The following is a 19,654-nucleotide window of genomic DNA, read 5'->3' as shown; positions in this document are numbered from 1 at the left end:
CTTCTATTAACACAAGACAATCTCTCAGTGGCACCTCCAGAGGCCCGTCTCCAAGGTAATTCTAGATGGTGTCAAATTGGCCACACCAACCATCACAGATGGTAGTGCTGACTGGCAAACAGCAAGCCACTCTGGGACCTTTATGTCTACCATGGGAAAAGTCTCCCAGAGGAAACGGTTCATGTACGATGGCCCCATGAGCGGACCAATGTTTACATGGGCCACAAGTAAAGTTAACACTAGACTGTCCAAGGTCACTCCTTGAGAGTGGCCAGGGCTACCATTGTTTAGTGGCTTTGGTAGTTATTCCGTAGTTATGGTAGTGTTTACAAATCACAACCCGAGAGTATTTTCCAGAAGCCGTTATTCCTCAAGCATGGTCAGTGGGAGGCTATTCACTGAGTCCTTTATGGAGTTTGGTAAATACTCCCGGGCAGAGCATGGCACAGCTGACCCAGTTCCTCATCTTTATAAATTCCACTGGGGGCATTTACACTTGATGGTGGCCTCTGGAACTGGCCAGGCCTTGCCAAGGAGCTGCTTTTGTGAGGTCTTTGTAAGTGTAGGAGGGATGAGGTACGGAAGAGAAAGTAAGTTGACATCTGCTATTGTGTGCCCAATTCTGAATCTTATCAGGGGTCAAACCCGCTGTAGGCATGGCTGCTGTGCAGGCATGTTTCTTGGTATCCTGTGAAAACTGTGTAAGACCCAGTATATTTTTAAATGAACTGTTAGGGGTCGTGCTAATTCGCGGCGATTCATTAGAATCATTTAATACATTGGGTTAATTTTTTATTTACTACCTAAATATGGCATTCATTTACTTTCAAATCACCCGTCAAACATGGATTGCTCAGGACTTGACATTAACATGTGATTTCAACTTATTGAATTTTTGGAGTTTCAAATGGCATTCCTCCAAGACAGTATGTCAAACTAACACAATTTGTGAAGTAATTTGCAATGATCAACATCAGCTTTTCTGTAAGAAGTGTGAGTCAAGCTACTGACTCTTCAGTCTTTTGGAAATACAACTAGAGCACCAACACAAAGTACATTTGCAGCATCAGCAGCTGGCATTCTCTTCTAGTTTTCTAAAGTAACCCATCTTTCCCCATCTGAATCACAAAGCACCTTGCTGATGGATCTACAAGTGTCTCTTAAGAGAGGGATGGCTGGGACCCGAGCTTGACTTCTAGCACCCACATGACAGCTCACAACCAACTCTACTCCAGCTCCAGATCTGATGCCCTCTTCTGGTCTCTGGGGGCACTGCACGCATGTGGTGCACAGAAATACAAGCAAGCAAAAAGACTCATACACATAAAATTTTTTAAAAATCTCAAAGAAGAAGGAGGAGGAGAAGGAGGAGGAGGAGGAGGAGGAGGAGGAGGAGGAGGAGGAGGAGGAGGAGGAGGAGGAGAAGAATATGCCTTTGGAAACTCGATATGATGATGTCCATCTGTAATAGCATTTGGGAGGTGGAGGGTCAGCAGTTCAGAGGCTATATCTATAAGGGAGAAAGAGTTCTGGGCTAGCCTAGACAACTCAAGATACTTCCTCAACAAAAGAGAAGAAACAAAATGGAGTAGCCCCTGTGGGCATTGACTGCATCTTTTTCATGTCTGTTTCTACAGTTCGTTCTCTGAATGTACACTTGTCTTGGCTCACCTCGCCGTGCTTCATGGACTTACCGGAATGCCCGTGAAAGTGACTGGAGGAGACTGCCAGGAAATGCTGAAGCTGCTGCCATTGGGGGTGAACTTAGCAGATCCTGGGATAGTCACTGGGGGTGTGGCCTGTGAGACAGGAAGCAGAGACAGCTGTGTGAACAAGTGATTGGAGTGATCACTGGGGGTGTGGCCTGTGAGACAGGAAGTGGAAAGCTGTATGAAAGAGTGACAGTCCACAGCATCTGAGCTCTCATTATCAAAGCTGGCCTTCAGGAACAAACAAGGCTGCTCTGATTACTTATGCCTGCTAACAGGCAGAGACTAAACACCGTCAAACAGAGTGGCCAGAGAGAAGCCCTTCACATACATACAAAGCAATCTACCTGAGGGACAGGAGATGGCTTTTGGCTGTCAGTATCTGAAATTTAATCACACATACCTGGTTTTGGACACATGCAAGTAATTCTTGAGGAGCACGTTAGGAGATAAATACTTAAACAATAAACTTGGGAATGGGTACATATAAACTATGAATATTTTGGGAGTGCAACTTAGTGATATGCATTAAAGTTTTGCCCACTGGCTATCTCACATCTAAGGGTTGATTTTAGGACAATGGACACAGTGATGTTCACTGCACTCCATGTCTTATGAACACGCAAGGACTTGCACAGGAGATGGCTTAGCAGGGACCTGCTGACAAGCCTGAAGACACGAGTCTAATCCTTAGGAGCAGAGTGGAAGGTTTTCTGACCGCTACATGACATGTACACACATACACAAAACAAATAAAAATGCAATAAAAAAAATTAAAAACTGTAAAATTTGAACAAATTAATACAGCTGAGATGACAAGTCAGTAAATTAAGTGACTGCAGTTTTCCTCTCCAGGCTTAGTTGTTTTTTGTTTGTTTTGAATTACAAATATTTCAGTTAGTTTAGTGGTTTTGTACCTGACCCCATTGGGGAATAGTTTGGTAATACACAGAACTACCCATAAACTCTTCTTCATTCGTGTTCCAGATGACTCAGTAGTGACACTTGTAAGAATTAAAATAAAAATTATAAAAGCTATAGGTACAGAATGTTCATATAGCCCCTCACACTTTTTTCATGCCATTAATTATTTTATTTCTAGACAGGGTTTCTCTGTATAGCCTTGGTTGTCCTTGCAGAACAGGCTGTCCTCAAACTCCCTGAGTGCTGCAATTAAAGGTGTGTGCCACCATGCTTGGCTTAAGGTTTTCTCTTTCTTTCTTTCTTTTCTTTCTTTCTTTCTTTCTTTCTGTTCCTTCTTTGTCTTTCTGTCCTTCCTTCCTTCCTTTCTTTTTTCTTTCTTTCAAGACTTGGTCTCATGTGCCCAAAACAAGCCTCAAACTTGCTACACTGCCGAGGCTGCCCCCACCTCTAAACCATCTGGACTAAAGGCATGCCATGCCACGCCCAGCTCCATGTGGTATTGGCAGTGGAAAACCACATTAGATAAGGTCACACAACTATCAGAACGATTAATGTAAGAGTTTCAATTTAATTTAATGGCATACTATAGTTACTTTTTGTTGTTTGTGGTTTTGTTTTTTGTTTCTACATAAAATATGTGGTGAATATAATTTCAAGTAAGTTGCTTATGCAGTTGCTTGAGGTAGCTGGTGTTGTCTGGGGTGGCCACACCCTGCCTTTGGAGGACTCATTTCTGAGACCTTCGGTTCTGGGGTCCACTCCCAGCTACGTCCCAATAGGTAGTGTTCAAAGAATTTGCACTTGAAACAAGCTCTCATAGGGTGCTGACATTGTTGATTTGGGGAATACTGAAAGCCACTCTCCTATGAGAGGGGTCAGCAATCTACTCAGAAACAGTGGATGCTGAAAGCCTAGTCACTGCTGCAGAGCTTGCCAAGCAAGGCCAGCTTTTCATTCACTTTAATTTTTATTAAAATTTTTAAATTAGCCAGGCGTGGTGGCACATGCCTTTTGTTCCAGCATGTGGGAGGCAAACGCAGGTGGATCTCTGCTAAGTTCCAGACAGAACAGCCAGGGCTATATGTAGGGGGGTGCTGTCTCAAAAAGCACACAAATACACATTTTTATTTAGATGTATTGTGTGCTAGACATGGTGTGGCATGGTGCCTGTGTGGATGGTCAGAAGAGCGTTCAGAAATTGATTCTCTCCTTCCACCATGTACGTCCTAGGGACTGAACTCTGATCTCCAGGCTTGGCAGCAAGCCCTATACACGAGCATCTGGCTGGCCCCTCGACTTTATCTTTTTGAGACAGGGTCTTACCCAGTACCCTTGGCTGACCTGGAACTTAATCATGTAAACCAGGCTAGCATCGAACTCAGAGATCCCCTGCTTCTGCCTCCTGAATGCTGGGTCTGAAGGTGCGTGACACCACTCTTGGCTTCATTTTCATGTATCAGACACTATGCCGGACACAAATCTGAGGACTTTCTTAACTACTCCTAAGGGACTCAATCTTCGTCTGGCTCTGGGGAGTCCTAGAATAACCTTTAGGGTCGGTCACCAAAGTTGCCCAGGATGGTCACGGATGTGCCCTGTCACCCAGGCAAACTTCTGACTTCTGATCCTCCTGTCTCAGCTTCCTGAGTGACCAAGAGTACAGCTCTGGGCTACCAGACCGTTTTTTGTTGTTGGTCTGGCTTTAAGGAACTCAGTCTGAATTATACAGCATAGGCTGCCTTTAAACTCTGTAGCCCAGCCCCGCTCTCAAGGTCATGACCTTTCTGCCTCAGCTTCCTTCCTCACTGCTGGGATTATAGGTAGGAGGCACCACTTATGGCTTGAGATCAAGAGGAAAAATAGGAAAAGCAACTGCGTATACTGGCTGTCACAAGTGGTGCTGTTTTGTTTGTTTTTTTTTTTTATCGAGTTAACTTGCAGTCCCAGGCCTGATGGCTACTGCTTTTGAGCCTGGACCCTAGCAAGTCACCTGGTAAGCGTGGTCAGTGTGCACGAGGTAGAGGGTGGTGGGGGCTGAGCGGCTCAGCGGCGTCACCAGTTTAGTGTCTGTTTTGGCACAAGGGATTTCTGTCCGGCTGGACTCTTGAACGGGAAACGCAGGAGGTGAAGCCAGGGACTGGGAGGGCGAAACTGGGGCCATGCTGCTCAGGCCTTCGGCCACCGCGTCCGTGTTGAGCTTGATCTCCGTGTAGTAGAAGTCTTCCTCGCCATCGCTGTAGTCAGATTCCCCAGCTCGCCTGGGGCAGGAGAGAGCAGAGCAGAGGCTCAGGGGTCTGTGGTCTTCTTGCCTGTCTTATGCAGACTGCTCTCTACAGCTGGACTGGCCTTCTCCCTGATGGACGGGCGACACTCAGCTCCCCCACCTGAAGAAGGTTTTTCCATCAGCTTTTGCTGTGGTTCAAATGTGCTCCCCACCAGCACTGTCTGTTAGTAACAGTTTCCAAATTCTTAAGTTAATGGGGAAGAAGGGTCTTTGAGACACAATCTGAGTTAGGAGATGTCAAAGGGATGGGGGTGGGGGTGGGGACAGGCAGGCATGATGGCTGGCAGCTGGGAATGATGTCGTGCTGGGGGGGAGGGGGAGGGTGAAAGGAAAACACGTTAATGGCTTTGGTCTGTCTGACCCTGTCAGGTTCAGATGTAGCAAGGGGACCCTCACCAGATGCTGAACAGACGTCTGTACTATGATTATAGTGCATAACGACCCAGCATCTACGACCATGAAGAGCCAAATAAACCGCCATGCCTTTAACTTACTACTCAGGTGTTATGCCACACCAACAGGAAACAGAATAAGACTTAAGACAGTCTCCCTGCCACCATCCGTCACCTGCCTACCTACCCATGCATTCATTTATTAATCTGAGAACAGATTACACATGGAGCATTCTACCTCCTAACAAGCACAAAGCAGAATCTATGCCTTGATGAAAATTTTGTTTTTGTTTTTGTTTTTGAAGACACTGTTTCTCTGTGTAGCCCTGGCTGTCCTGGAACTCCCTCTATAGACCAGGCTGGTCTCAAACTCAGAGCTCTGCCTGCCTCAGCCTCCCAAGTGCTGGGATCAAAGGCGTATGACACTATCTCCCAGCTTGATGGAACTTTTATAGTCTAGACGTAGAGAAGAAATTCCTAACAAACAGCCATTTAGCATATGAGGCTTTGCTAAGTCCTAGTAAAAAAAGGCTAAGCCACATTTGAGAGCCCGGAAAAGAAGCTAGTGGTTGGCAGGATTACTGATTTTTACATAGGGTATTCAGAAGAAGTGGCAGGCAAACAGACACCTGCACACCGGGGCTTTGGAGGAAAGCACAGGGCCTGTAGGTGGTGGGAATGTACTCTCACTGAGAACTGTCACCTACAGGTTCCCGTAGCTGAACCCTTGCTCTCCAGCTGGTAATCTATTTGGAGAGGTTATAGACCTTTTAGGAAATATAACCTTGTTGGAGGAAGTATGCCACTAGGGGTGGTCTGTGAGCGTCCATAGTCCCACCCACTTCCTGCTTGCTCTCTCTCTCTTCCTGCCACCTGCTACCATGCCTTCCTGCCCATGGTGGACACTAGCCCTCTGGAACCGTAAGCCAAAATAAACCCTTCTATAAATTGCTTTGGTCACGATGTCTCATCACAGTAACAGAAGAGTGGCTGACTGGCCAGCACTGGACCTCTGGGATGAAGGCTGAGGCAGGATCAGGCAAGGGCCTCGCTGGCCTCAGTGATGGAGTTTTAGTTTTTATTTTGGAGGTTATAAAAGTGCCGGGGGGTTTTAGGAAATGAACATTATTTTCAAAGGCTCACTGTGGTTCTTGTCTGAAAGTTGAGAAAGGTGGGAGAGTGTAGGAGAGAAGGCCGAGGATGTGGATGCTGCCGCCTGCTGTCCTAAAGAGCATCAGAGGGATGAGAAACCACAGCCCAGCTGTGTCTTACAGGTGGGTGCTGGGGACTACCTGCTAGTCTATGTTCCCTCAGAGTGTATTTGTCCTTTGAGGTAATACCTTACTATATTTTTGTAATTGTTTTTCCTTTTTATCTTTGGTCTCTGTGTATGGTATGTGCTGGGGTATTCTGGGGTGTCCTGCAGGGTTAAGGGGGCTCTGGAGGTCCAAACTCTGGCCTCATGTATACAGTAGCATTTAGGGACCATTAAGAAAGGAGTACTTCCTGTGGTCAGGAGAAGGAAATCTTTAGCCTGGGTGGAGAACTGACTAAACAGTACAGCTGGGCCAGTCAATCAGGAACCAGCACCTCTGGAAGGTACAATCACTCCTAACAAGGTAAAGGTCACCTTAGCCCCGTTAAACAGGTAAATGGAACAATTATTCCTTTGAAGATTTTGGGGGGGGGGGGTGGGCCAGGATACAGGGTGTCTCTCTTTAGCTCCAGCTGTCCTGGACAATTCACTATGTGGACCAGACATCAGAAATCCGCCTGCCTCTGCCTCCTGAGCACTAGAGTTTAAGGCGTGTGCCACCATATCCATCCCTTTAATGAAATATCATATGTCTCCTTCCCGGAGTTCTGACATGCAAGCTTGCTCCTTACATGCCCCTGCGAGGTTCAGTTGGGTCTGCCCAACTTTCCGAGTCCTGACTTTTCCTTTTTAGTATTTTTCTGTCTCTTTCTTTAGAAGCAGAAACCAAGCATACTTTTTCTGGTACCTTGGCCCCCTTACTCTCCCCTGAGAGCCCTCTCCTCAATATGCAGTGCCTACAGCAGTGTGGGGGCCTTCATGCTGACTTAACTCAAATGACATGGCTTCTGTTTGTTTTTTTTAATCCTTCTGTCTCTATGCTGTCTCTCCAGGCAGCATCTGAGAGTACAGCTTGCCTGTCCTAGGGTCTCTTTAAACCTTAACGAAACTGTCCCCAAGCTTCCTTTTGAGTCTGTTTTTAAATGATCTTAATAATGAGACGTAGAACTCAAGAGGGACCTTGATTTCCTGTGTATCAGTGCTTATACAGAAAACTCCTCCTGAGCCTTCTCTCCAGGCCGGCTTCGGGGGCTGTAACACCTCATGGTCTTCTCATGACTATCCAGGGCTGTGCCTTTTGTTGCTCTCTGCGCCACTCCACCTTATAATCAGCATAGTTGGCACTGAGTAGGCAGCTACCAAAGGCAGCACAAGTGAGGGATGCAGAGGCGGCTGTGGCAGGGTGGCTGACAGCATGCATTCTGGGGATGGATTTTTCAGGCTCGGATTGTGACTGACACTGAGCGTGATTCTGGCAGCCTGAACGTGATGTTGGGGCTTGCCTTGGTGTCTTAATTTATAACATGGATCACAAGAAAACGTCTTTATTGTGAGGATGAAGTAAGCATACTGAGCGCGTTAGTGGTCCTGACGCAGTAAGCACCCTTGAGTGCTTAGTAAATAAATGGGAACTGAGCTCAAACGTCTCACTGCCCATGCCCACCAGGAGACTGTAGTCCCAGGGGCGCTAAATGTCTCTCCCAATGGAAGAAAATAGTGCTTTCCCATAGAAAGCCTTGAGTTAAATAACTGTCACGACTCACAGCTACCAAACTTGCTAATTTCCCAAGAAGTCTGTGCCTAGAGCGTGGCTCTCTGGAATGGCTGAGAGCAAGGGGCACCCTCAGTTCATGGGCACATGTGACAGTAGCCAGAGGCTGCTAATGAGGAATGTATTTCCTACTGAACAATCCCTGTATAGGCCTAAAACAAAGTGTTCTCTCTCGAAGTCTTTCTGCTTGGCCAGGTCACTGGCTTCTCTCAGCCTCACTCCATTTTCTCTGAGCTCCAGAGTGCTGGCATCTGGGGAGGTGTCTGCACCATATCAGGATGGGTGTGAGGGACAGGGGTGGGGGTGGGGTGTGGAGAAGGGCTTGGCTTTCTGTCAGGCATACCATGAGGGCCCCAGAGGCCAGGACAAGGAACGAGTGCCTGTTCTATTCCTGTTCCTGCTTTCTTCCAGTTACAGGCAGGCTGAGCTGATGGCTGCTTGTCAGGTGCTAATAGATACCCAGACCTGAGGGAAGCCATGCATACTCCGGAGACAGATGAGGGGATAGCTCCTGAAGACTGAGGGTTCAGGACAGGTGGAGGGATGCTGAAGAGAAACCCCATGCACTTTTAAAAAGTGCATGGTGGGCCTGAAGTTACATCAGAGGCAGAATATGTTTTTGGGGTGGGATTGACATGCCTCCCCAGCCACTGCTTAGTAACATGCCAAGTACCCAACAGTGCCATAATGCGGCTCATGGAGTAAGGTGAGAGAGCATAGGCCTAGGGTCCTGTAGATTTTCACGAGCTCCTTTCCTGAGCAATGGCTGGCAGGATTGTGAACCACAGCTCACCAAGCTGACTGTATGAGCATGCTGGTTAAAAGGGGTCGTAAGGAAACCAACACGTGGCTGCCTTTTCAATGCTGCCCACCCACGGGGAATACACTCATGAGCTGAGAACATCCCAGATGCTCACAATCTTCACACACACACACACACACACACACACACATAAGGGGCACATGTACCTGAGGGGGCTTAGCAGGACTTGTCAAGTTCCTTTGAGGCCTTTAAATTACTCTGAGCTGTTTATGCCACAGGTAAGTCTTATTAGTGAGACCCAAGGGCAGACAGTATAGGACCTCTCACTCCAGAGGGGAGGGGGCATGCTACACTGAGGTACTTGACATTTCCTGAACACACCAGGTTGGCACAGCCTAGCATCACTTGGTCACATCCTTGATGTTTGGTGACCTTATGGGCACCCTGATTTACAAGGCTTTGGTGTGTCCCAAACAACTGCCTGAGAAGTTGGGGGCCAGCCCCTGTGCTCTTCTTCACAGCCACGGATGGGCCACAGGCTGCAGTCACTGTAGAACCCTCAATTACTGTCTGCCTACACCACTTCTCAGAGTGTGCACTTCCCCAGCGTGCCGCGCTCTGGCTAAGGTGTTAAAAGGACCCTTCGGTGTTGAGCACGCAGCTAGCTACTCAGGAGCTGACATTTGCCTTACACACACTGGGTCACACAGGGGCCCGTCTAAACCCAGATACCTGGACAAGACGGACTCAGGACTAAAGCACGGAGACTGGACCCACCACCGCCCCTGGCTGTGTGTCTGTGTGTAGGAAGGATGTTACAGCCTGTGACGAAAACAGATCATTTGGGCACCAGGCTCAGCATGAGCATCCCATCGGGCTTCATCATCGTAGGTGTGATGACTTTTCCTCTCTTGTCCTTGGGGGTGGGGGAGGTGGGGTGGTAGGGTGGTGGGGGGTGGAGGGGGTCGGGTGGGGTGGTGGTGGTCATTCAAAAAACTCTCTTACAGTGAGAGTAGCTTTTGAGACTCTAAGCCATGAACAACACCATCTACTGCAAAAATAAGTGCACATTTCAATTTATAGACACCAGGGGCTCAAGGCTTCCTTGAAGTGCAGTCACGGCTCCCAAGGGAGGAGCCCTTGTGCTGGGTTTTATACTTTGTGTCTCTCGCTTGTAGTTTACCTCTGACCCTCATAGGTGACACTGACCATTACAGACAGAGCCCTCGGAGTGAGGATTCATGACTCAGAAAATAGTTTAGGGAAGGTCTATGGCCCAGGGACTTGGTGGCTGACTATCAGCAGCGTCCTGTGGGAACCAGGAAGAGCCCGAGGCACTGTGTGGTGTGCTGGGCGTCTGTGAAACAGCTGCGGGTGCGGGGCTGTGCTGCAGAGAGGCCACCGCCAGCTCCAGGGTGTGTGTGGTGGGGTGTGCTGCCTTACCCGAGGTGAACAGCCCGGATGTGCTTCTGGATGCCTGCTGCCGTGTTCAGCACCTTGCCACAGTTTTTCCAAAGGCATTTGAACATCACCTTCATGGAGTTCTACAGAGAGGAGCGAAAAGAACATCACAACGCAAGCATACTGATCCATGGTTACTTTCTTGTTGTGTCTCCCGCGGCCCCCACCCCCACCCCCATCAGCTCCCCACGTTCTTGACAACTGAGTTCCTCACTCTATGGCTTTCCCAGCTGCTGAAGAGCAGTGTAAGCTCAGATTCCTTCCACTTCTTCCTGAGAACCAAGCTTTGCTGCTTATTCAGCTTACATCCACTGTGGCCACGCCGACAGTGGTTACTCTTAACTAAGTACTTAACAGGGTAAGGTGCTGTCCTGAGCACTTATTTAACCCCCAAAGATGGATGCTGCTAGTGGTCTCCATGTTACAGAACTTTTCAGTGAGTCAAGAAAAGCCAGCCTTCACGACCCAGCACGCAATCACACGTTGCTCTTTCAGGAGCATTTTCTAGGAGCCCTTGTCCTGCCCATCACAGTGCTCTTGATCGCAAAATAGGAACGGCAACAGAACTCTTATAGATGAGTGTGAGGCCTCAATGATGTCATGGGTAGGAACCAGCAGAGCACATCAGGGGCAATCACTCACAAGAGCAGCTGTCGTGGAATTATTGTCACCATGCCCTGCGCTGCACTTCTCCATTTCTGCAGTGCTTGGGACAGGACGCAGGTGCAAGAGGTCTACCACTGCACTCCATTCCTCAGGTATTCAGTGTGCATGTTTGCATGTATGCATGTATTGCATGTATGTGGATGAGGGGGTAGTGGTTTGTATATTTGAGTACTTAGTAACCAGGGAGTGACACTGTTTGAGAAGAATTATTAGGGGGTGTGGCCTTGTTGGAGGAGGTGTGGCCTTGTTGGAGGAAGTGTGGCATGGTCACAGAGAGTGGGACTTGAGGTTTGAAAAGCTGATGCCAGGCCCAGTGTCTGCCTATAGATGAAGATTTGGAACTGTCAGCTACTTCCTCCAACACCATGTGTGCCTCTGTGCCACCATGATGATACTAAACTAACCCAGTTAAATGCTTTCTTTGATAAGAGCTGTCTTGACCCCGGTGTCCCTTCACAGCAGTAGAACAGTGACTAAGAAAGAGGGTGTGCCTACGCCGTGGCCTACACGCGCAAGTCAGGAGTGTGTTTTCTCCTGCTGCCTGTAGTCTCAGTACACTAAAACACTCTGTAGCCCTTTGCTGCAGTCATGCAACATGCAAGATACCTTAGTGCATGATTACTCTGTGTGTGTGTGTGTGTGTGTGTGTGTGTGTGTGTGTGTCTGTGTCTGTGTGTGTGTGTGCACATGCGAGCGCCTGGGTATGTGCACAGGGAGGCACATGTGTGTAGAGGCCAGAAGACAACTTTGGGTGCTGTTTTTCAGGCATCTTTTGATGCAAGGTAGAGACCTTAATCTAGAACTTTCCAAGTAGATGAGGCTGGTCTGCTAGCAAGCCCTAGTGGCTGCCGGTATCGACTTCCTCAGCACGGGGGTTAGCGGCGTGCCACTGAGCCTAGCTTTTATACAGTTACTTCCATCTGGGAGACTGAATTAAAGCACCCTCAAGCACATCACCAACTAAGCTGCCTTCTCAGCCTAGCAAACAGGTTGTGAACACACAATGACTAAATTCATTCAATATCAAATGAACAATAATTCTGAGGTGTTTCGGGGAGCCCTTTCCTATGTTGTATTTTTGTGTAATCTTACAGTAGGCTTTTTTCCCCTCAAAACACACACACACACACACACACACACACACACACACACACACACACTGAGACACCATGACTAAGGACAGAAAAGTAGCTGACACCACCCATATATACTGAGTACACTAACAATGAAGCTGTAATTTACCTGTGATTCTTTACTTTCTTTTAGAAAAGAATGAATTCTTCATGCAGGGGCCTTGCTTATGTGCACTTGGCTGTGTGGGTATCCAGTGAAGCCAGAAGAAAGCACTGGGCCTCCTGCAGCAGCAGTTGCAGTAGCTGTGAGCTGCCTGATGGGGGTGCTTGGAACAAAACCCAGGTCTCTGCAAGGGCAGTGAGCACTCCTAACAGCAAAGCTGCCTCTCCAGCCCTGTACTTTCTTTTTTCGAACTACATTTTATTTATTTTATAGGACTAAGCAGGTGATTAGGCTTGACAGCAAGTGCCTTTATCTACTGAGCCACATTTTAAGAGACTTCCTGATCTGCTTGGTTTGACCCTGCAGGCCATTCTGCTGTGTCCTCTACCCTAGCAGGCTGGCCTTGATGTGGAGGATCAATGGCCTCCTGCCCATTGGTTTCTGGCTGGATGCAGCCAATGGGAGGTAATGGCAGAATTCAGAAGACTAGAGAAAATTCTGATACCCCTGGCTCCCGTCTGGCTGGCCACATGTGTGTGGTTGCTTTCCCTTCCAACACTGGCATTTCTTCTAGAGTCCTGGTTACTCCCGGGTTCGGGTATTCCCTCTGATCACTTGCTTCCTCTTGCTGTGGTGGGAGTGGATGAACTTGCCTGACTGTTAGATCCTGGGTTGTCCTACCATCCCTGTTCACTGCCCCCGGCCCCGTCTGTACCTTTGTAAGACTAAGCTCTCAGGCTATCCGAGTGTGCCATGGCCCTGCACCAGAACTTGAACGATGAAAAGGAAATACAGGTTATAAAAGAACATGGATAATTTTTTTTATGGGAGAGAGGAAGTGATAATGTGATGTTTTTAGTTATTTGTAAGTTTTAAAAGATAGTAAAAGTTTATAAATTAAAAACAAAGACTGGGCCTTTAATCCCAGCACTCAAGCGGCCAGCCTGGTCTACACAGTGAGTTCTAGGACAGCCAGGGCTGTGTTAGAGAGACCCTGTCTCAAAACACAAACCAACCAAAAACCAGGGGAAGATTTTATATTTATGATAATTTCTAAATTTAAAAAATACCCTCTTTTTTTTGCTGTTATGCTTGTTGTTTTTCCCCGGTGTTGAGGATTGAACCTAGGACCTGAGTGTGCTTGGTGAACAATCTACACTGAGATCCACAGCTACCTATTTTTAGCTTTAAAAATGTATTTCTTGTCTGGGCACCCTGGCACACGTCTTTAATACCAGCACTCGGGAAGCAGAGGTACATGAATCTCTTGAGTTTGGAGCCAGGCTGGTCTACACAGGGAGTCAAGACAACACACTAAGGTCCTGCCAAAAAAGCGGAAACCAAACCAAACCAACCCTGACTCGACTAACCCTGTTTACCTAAATTTGGAAAAAACCAGAGTTAATGGGAGGACTGTCTCAGCCTCAGTGGGCTTAAGCAGCTTGCTCTACGCTGGCCAAGAGTGTGTGTCCCTCCAGGCCTGAGCCACTTAGTGGTAGTTTAATTCTTTTCAAGGCTCCCTCCCCTCACTGTATCCAGCTGAGATCAACCCTCTGCCCACAAGCAGACTACTTGCTGCTATGCTGAAGCAAAGCAAGCAACAGGGGGAGGAGGACATTAAAGAAAAAAAAAAAAAAAGCTAAATAAACAACGCCCAAACTGCTGCATGGTCCAAGCTGTCTGGAGGAAGCCAAACCAAGCAAAGCTGTCGGCCAAGCCATGGTGGCCAAGTGTGAAGGGCCCATCTGTGCTCAACCTTGGCCTCTTCTCAGGGCTCTGACAGATGTGTTGCCCACAGACACATGGACAACAGCTGAAAATTCACCCTCAGCCCAGAGCACTTTTGCTGAACATCAAAGTCACTATCAGCTGACCTGAAGTCTCACAAGAAGAGGCTCTTCCCAGAGAGCACCTGAAGGACCGAGGAAGGGTAGGAGGCATCCTGTGTTAGTGGACCTTTCACTCCCTGCCGTATCTAATGCTACAACACCACCAGGAGAGCCAGGCACTCCAGACCATTGGAAACTCAGAATTTTAAAAACATCCTATGTGAGATGGGTAGACGCTTCCTGGCAGGCTCTTAGATTACTTGCTTGGTACTACCATGGCTTGTGGAGAAACTCAATAGAGATTATTTCCCTGTATGGCTCTGCAGGAAGATTAAGTGCCCTGGGGAACTGGCTATGCCCTCTACATATTTATTTATTTTTCTTTTTGAGCTAGCACTTTGCTGAGTATCTAGGCTGGCCTTGAACTTGAGGTCCTCCTGCCTCGGTCTCCTGAGTGCTGGGAGTATAGGTCTTTGCCACTAGTCCTGATGAACAATTCTATTTCTTCCCCACAACATGGAGGTTTCACTATGTGGCTCTGCCTGTCTGGGAATTCACTACCATAGAGATCTGTCTGCCTGTGACCCCTCTCCCGACCCTGTGCTGGGATTAAAGGCTTGTGGCACCATGCCTGCCCCAGTTCTATTTTAAAATGGTTTCATACTTGGGATATATGGAGTGCCTTCTATTTTTCTGATTAAACCTAGACTGATGCAAAAGATTGATCGTAGCTCTGCATTCCAGGAGGAGGGACATGGTTTGATTCTGAAGACGATATGACATGCTTAGGGATACACTGAATTAAAATAAAAGTCTAGAAGTTACATGACTACCACTGAAACACTGTAGCCTAGGCTATATCGTATTGGATTTTATGATGCACTGTAGACCCCCCCCCCCACCCCAGGGATGTACTATTATTCAATATGGTGATTGTGAGGTCTATACAAGTATGTAGATGTGTGTGTGTGTGTGTGTGTGTTTGTGTGTGTGTGTGTGTGTGTTTGTGTGTGTGTGTGTGTGTGTGTGAGAGAGAGAGAGAGAGAGAGAGAGAGAGAGAGAGAGAGAGAGAGAGAGAGAGATACTGTGTGGGAGGGAGTACACTTTTATGTCCAAATTTCTGAATTGTAGATCAGGTCCCTGAGCAAAGGAAGGCAGGCAAGGGCATCACACCACATCCTTCTCAGCTTGTCTCAAAGTCTTCAGGGTCAGCAGGTCCACTGAGACCCTTACAAGGAACAAAAGCTAAAGAAGTAGCCACTTTAATGAGCTTCCAGCTATATATCTCTCCCTGCCCATTTTTTTGAGGTAGGGTTTCTCTGTGTAGCCTTGGCTGTCCTTTGTAGACAGGCTGTCCACAAACTTACGGAGATTTGCCTGCCTCTGCCTCCTTGAGTGCTGGGATTACAGGCGTGCGCTACATCACCTGGCTCCAGCTACACTCATAATTGAGAAAGCAGCCTTATGCGTGTGATCTTTTGTTTTTTACCCCCTCCTCCTCATCATCCTTTTATTTGTAAAATGAGTAGATTAAATGAAATTATTAGGTGCATGATGTTAATACAAAGTAATGAATGAATACAAACATGCCGTGCATAGATTAGGTAACGCCACTCACAGGTGTGGCTTGTGGCAGGCAGTGATGAGTAAATTAAAAGGATGCAGCTCAGTTTGCCTGGCACCTACAAAGCGCCTTGGGCTCACTCCCCAGCATTGTATAAACAGGCATGTCTGTGCACAAGCCGTAATCCTACCTTCCTAGGAGGTAGAGAAAGTCAAGGTCAGCCTTGGTTGCACAGTGAGTTCAAGGATAGCTTGGCCTTGAACTGAGACTGGCTTACAAAAAAACAATCAAGAGCTCAGCAAAGCACACTGAGAATGTGTTCTTTGGTGGCTTCCTTCCTCCCCCACAGCACAATCATTGAGACATTAACTCCCTGTTCTGGGTACTGGTAGCTTTTCCTCTTTTTTTGGCAGCGTGGTATTCCACTATATGAACAAGCTATAATTTCCTTTTCCATGTGCCTGCTGGCGGACATTTGTGCTGTTTCTGGTTTGGGATGGTAATGAATAAAGCTGCAATGGACATTTGTCTGTAAGTCTTTCTGTAGACATGTGTTTTCTTATCTCTTAGGTAAATACATATACAACAGTAGAGTTGCGGGGTCATATGGCTAGCATATATTTAACTTTGTACGAAACTACCAAACTATTTTTCAAAACCTTTTTGGTTTTCCACCGGCAATGAGTGAGCCTGAGGGCCATAGGACTGTTGGCCTTGGTCATTCGAGTAGTGGTGCTTGGCCTTCTCCTGGGCTAATGAGCTTGCTGTGCTTCCTGATGATGTGCCAGCCCCGTGAAACATACAGATGAAAAGAAGGGAAGAGCGATACATGCAGCCACCAATGCTGTGCAGGGCTGCACCCCAGGATGCTGAGTGGGTGTGGAGCTGGAGAGGCCTGGGTATGGAGAACTGAGAACACTTGCCTCCTTCCTGGTCCAGTACTGACAGAGCCAGTGCCAAGTGGCTCAGGGTGACTGTGAGCCCCTTAATCACCAGTGACTGGGGGTGGCTGCCCTCCCCAGTGTCTTCATGGGGACTACTTCTGTGTAGTGTTTCTTTGGGAGACCTTTCTGCTCCTGGATTTGTTTGATTTTGGGGGGTGGGGGGGGGTGAGCATCACTCACAATAGAAGGATCTGTTGGTTTTGTGTTCTGAAAGATCAAAAAACAAAACAAAACAAAACGCAGAGTGTAACAACTGCTTAACTCATGGCTTTAAGACAACATAGCTACCAAAGCTCCGTGTTAACGCAGAGCTTCCTGCTCAGCCGGACCTGAGCTTCTCCCCTGCACTAGGTAAAACTGTCCATGGTCACCACACCTCCACAGCAAAAGTGGCGGGAGCCATAATGTACGAGTGCCTCCAAGGTGCTGCTGATGGTCCAGAGTGCGGATTCCTGATTCTTCTAGGGCCAGCTTCACTCACTGCACTGCTGGAGGTTTCTCACATTCACACCATAGGTGCAGTGGGTGATCCCGGGGTCTCAGTCACCCCGAGGCACTTGGCACTGGCTCTGTCAATACATGTTCAGGATGGAGGAGCGTGCTCCCTTCTCTGCATACCCTGGGTTCTCAAGCAACCCACCGGCTCAGCATCCAAGTGCAAACGCACAACATGGTACGAGCGGCTGCATTTATTGCTCTTTCCTTCTTTTCCTGTAATCCCTACAACATCCCATCAACATGGTACCTCCATTATTATTTTTCAGATAACACACCGGAACACCAGAGGTGACAACTTCAGAATGCACAGAATCTAGATCTGATAGAACCAGGAATCCAGCATTTTCCTCACTTATCAACACTTTGGGTTTTCCAGGAGGTCCTGTGGAATTGATAGCTAATCCATAGCCTGATATAGAGTTGGTTTTCCCCTGAGACTCCCAGAGTGCCCATACTTGGGGTCATTGTGTCACCTTGTGGCCATGACAGGAACTGCATCTTCCCAAATGTCCTGATCACATTCTGTGGAAGTTGAGTGTCTACCTGAAGCCAGCTCTCACCACGCTGGCCAGCTGCCTGCAGAGCCAGGACAACCTGGCACATCTCTCATTTTCTCTGCTGTGGCTGAGGAATGGGTGCTCCACACAGGGACAGAGCCTGAGTTTCTCTCTCTGCTCTCAGCTTCCTTTTCCCACCCGGCCATGCAGCACTGGTCTAGTACTGACTGACTATGCTGCCTCCACTCTCCTCTGTGGGCCGAGGGGGTCAGTGGATTCTATAACTCACTTAGCCTCAAGAACACCCTCTATTATCTCTGCTAAGCTCGCTGGGTTTCTGCCACAACACACATAACCGTGGCCAATCCACACACCTTAAGCAGCTGCCTCTGCAAATGGGAATAAGGATAAAGTTGGCCTGAAAATTTTGAGGTATGTACGATGCAATGAAATGTGGCATTTTTAAAAGCATCTGGCAAACCGTGACAAAACACGTAAATATAGTGATTATCAGAAAATACTTCTCAGTAAGAGATAATACTTGTCTATGTAAGGCAAGTCACACTTTGAACTTCTTTACAGAAGTGGATCCACTAGAGTTGGTAGAGTGTTTTTGCAGGGGGTCGGAAAGGTGACTGCATCTACAGTCAGGAGCCCTTCCGTCCAGCAGGGAATGCTGCCTCCTGCTGTGTTCATCGCCTGTGCGATGTCTATGAAGACAGCTCCATGTTCAAGCACATGCGATCACATTTAATTAACAACTTCACAACTGCCCTTCAAGAGGTGTGATTATGCATATTAGCAGGTTTACAACCAAGAAGGTGATGGTTAGAGAGACCAAATGCCTTTCTTGGGCTCTCAGAGCGACAGAGCTGAGGCCTCACTACCCCACCATGTTTTCTGGCCACACATAGGTTTTTTTTTTTTCTTTTCCAGGATGGCGTCGCTGAGCCTGCTTATCAATGAACACATCTGGAATTCCCATGTCTTTTATGACAAATTCTGAGATTTTTTTTTTCTGCCCAAGAGGTACATTTCTTGAAGCCCACTCCCTCACTGCATATGCAATGTTGATTTATTTTTAAGTCATCATTTTGTTGATGACAAAACAGCCCTCTTTTATGGGAGCCATTCTGCCTAGCTATTCAGCCCGGAAAGAAAGGGTATGAGAGGCTGTGACAGAAAAAGTGGCATAGCAAGTACCTATATTAATTCTGTAGAGACCTTTCACAGCACGGTTTGCAGCATAAAATAACTGAACGACAGCGCATGCATCACGTCTGAAGACAGCTTCCAAAAGTATCCCAGCCCTTCACACATCAACCTCTGCTCTCCCACCTCTCAACCTTTGAATGAAGCAGCTGCCCCCTGCTTCCAGAATGCTCAGCGTTTTGCCTGATGGTGCTCAGTTCACTAAGCAAACAAAAAGCTAAGCAGTAGCTGCCCTGTCTTCTTGCTATTTTTACTACTCGAAGTAATTTTAAGTACAAAAGGCCAAGGCAAGAAAATATTAGTGACGTCATTTCACTTATCACTGTGGGCAAGGCGAGTCTAGAGGAAGAACACATGGAGAGAACAAAACCAGTTCTGACCCCTCATGGCTCTCACCTAGCGTTTTGTGAAGGAAGCCTGTGCTCTTCAAGTACGTGCTATTTATTTGTATGTGTATGTGTCCAGGTGTGTGCAGGTCATGGTGTGCGTCTGTGCATCTGGAGGTCAGAGGACATCATCAGTGTTTGTACGTCCATCCCATCACGTTTGAGACAGCAGGGCCTCTTGCTTACTGCTGTGTATACAGAGCTAGCCTGTGAGGTTCTGGTGATCGCCTGTCTCCATCACAGAGGCCCCTGGGGTTATGGACGGTCACCACTGTGCCCCTCTTCACACGAGCTCTGAAGACCCGAACTCCAGTCCACATGCTTGCACACCACGCACGTTACCCGCTCTGTAACGAAACTGCCTCAACTGTTTGCTAATTTTGCTGGTGTAGACTGCCTACCTGAGCCAGACCGGGGCAGCC

General features: G+C 47.7%; 1 protein-coding gene across 2 annotated transcripts in view; it reads right to left on the bottom strand.

The window, feature by feature from the left end:
• Positions 1–19,654, bottom strand: part of ZNF704 (zinc finger protein 704) — a 185,963-nt gene that overhangs the window by 17,408 nt on the left and 148,901 nt on the right. For both annotated transcript variants that reach the window (XR_014780071.1, XM_084786077.1), the window contains exons 5-7: positions 10,383–10,483; positions 4,624–4,891; positions 1,695–1,799 (exon numbers count right to left, since the gene is read on the bottom strand). Coding sequence is in view for 1 of the 2 variants with exons in the window: in XM_084786077.1 (XP_084642203.1) it covers positions 1,695–1,799; positions 4,624–4,891; positions 10,383–10,483 (474 nt within the window). In the remaining variant the exon portion in view is untranslated. The remainder of the gene's footprint in view (positions 1–1,694; positions 1,800–4,623; positions 4,892–10,382; positions 10,484–19,654) is intronic.

This window comes from Acomys minous (assembly GCF_964271855.1).
Source record: "Acomys minous genome assembly, chromosome: 1".
NCBI classification, from domain to species: Eukaryota; Metazoa; Chordata; class Mammalia; order Rodentia; family Muridae; genus Acomys; species Acomys minous.
Note: the sequence above shows the minus strand (reverse complement) of the source record. Positions and strands in the feature narration are given on the sequence as shown.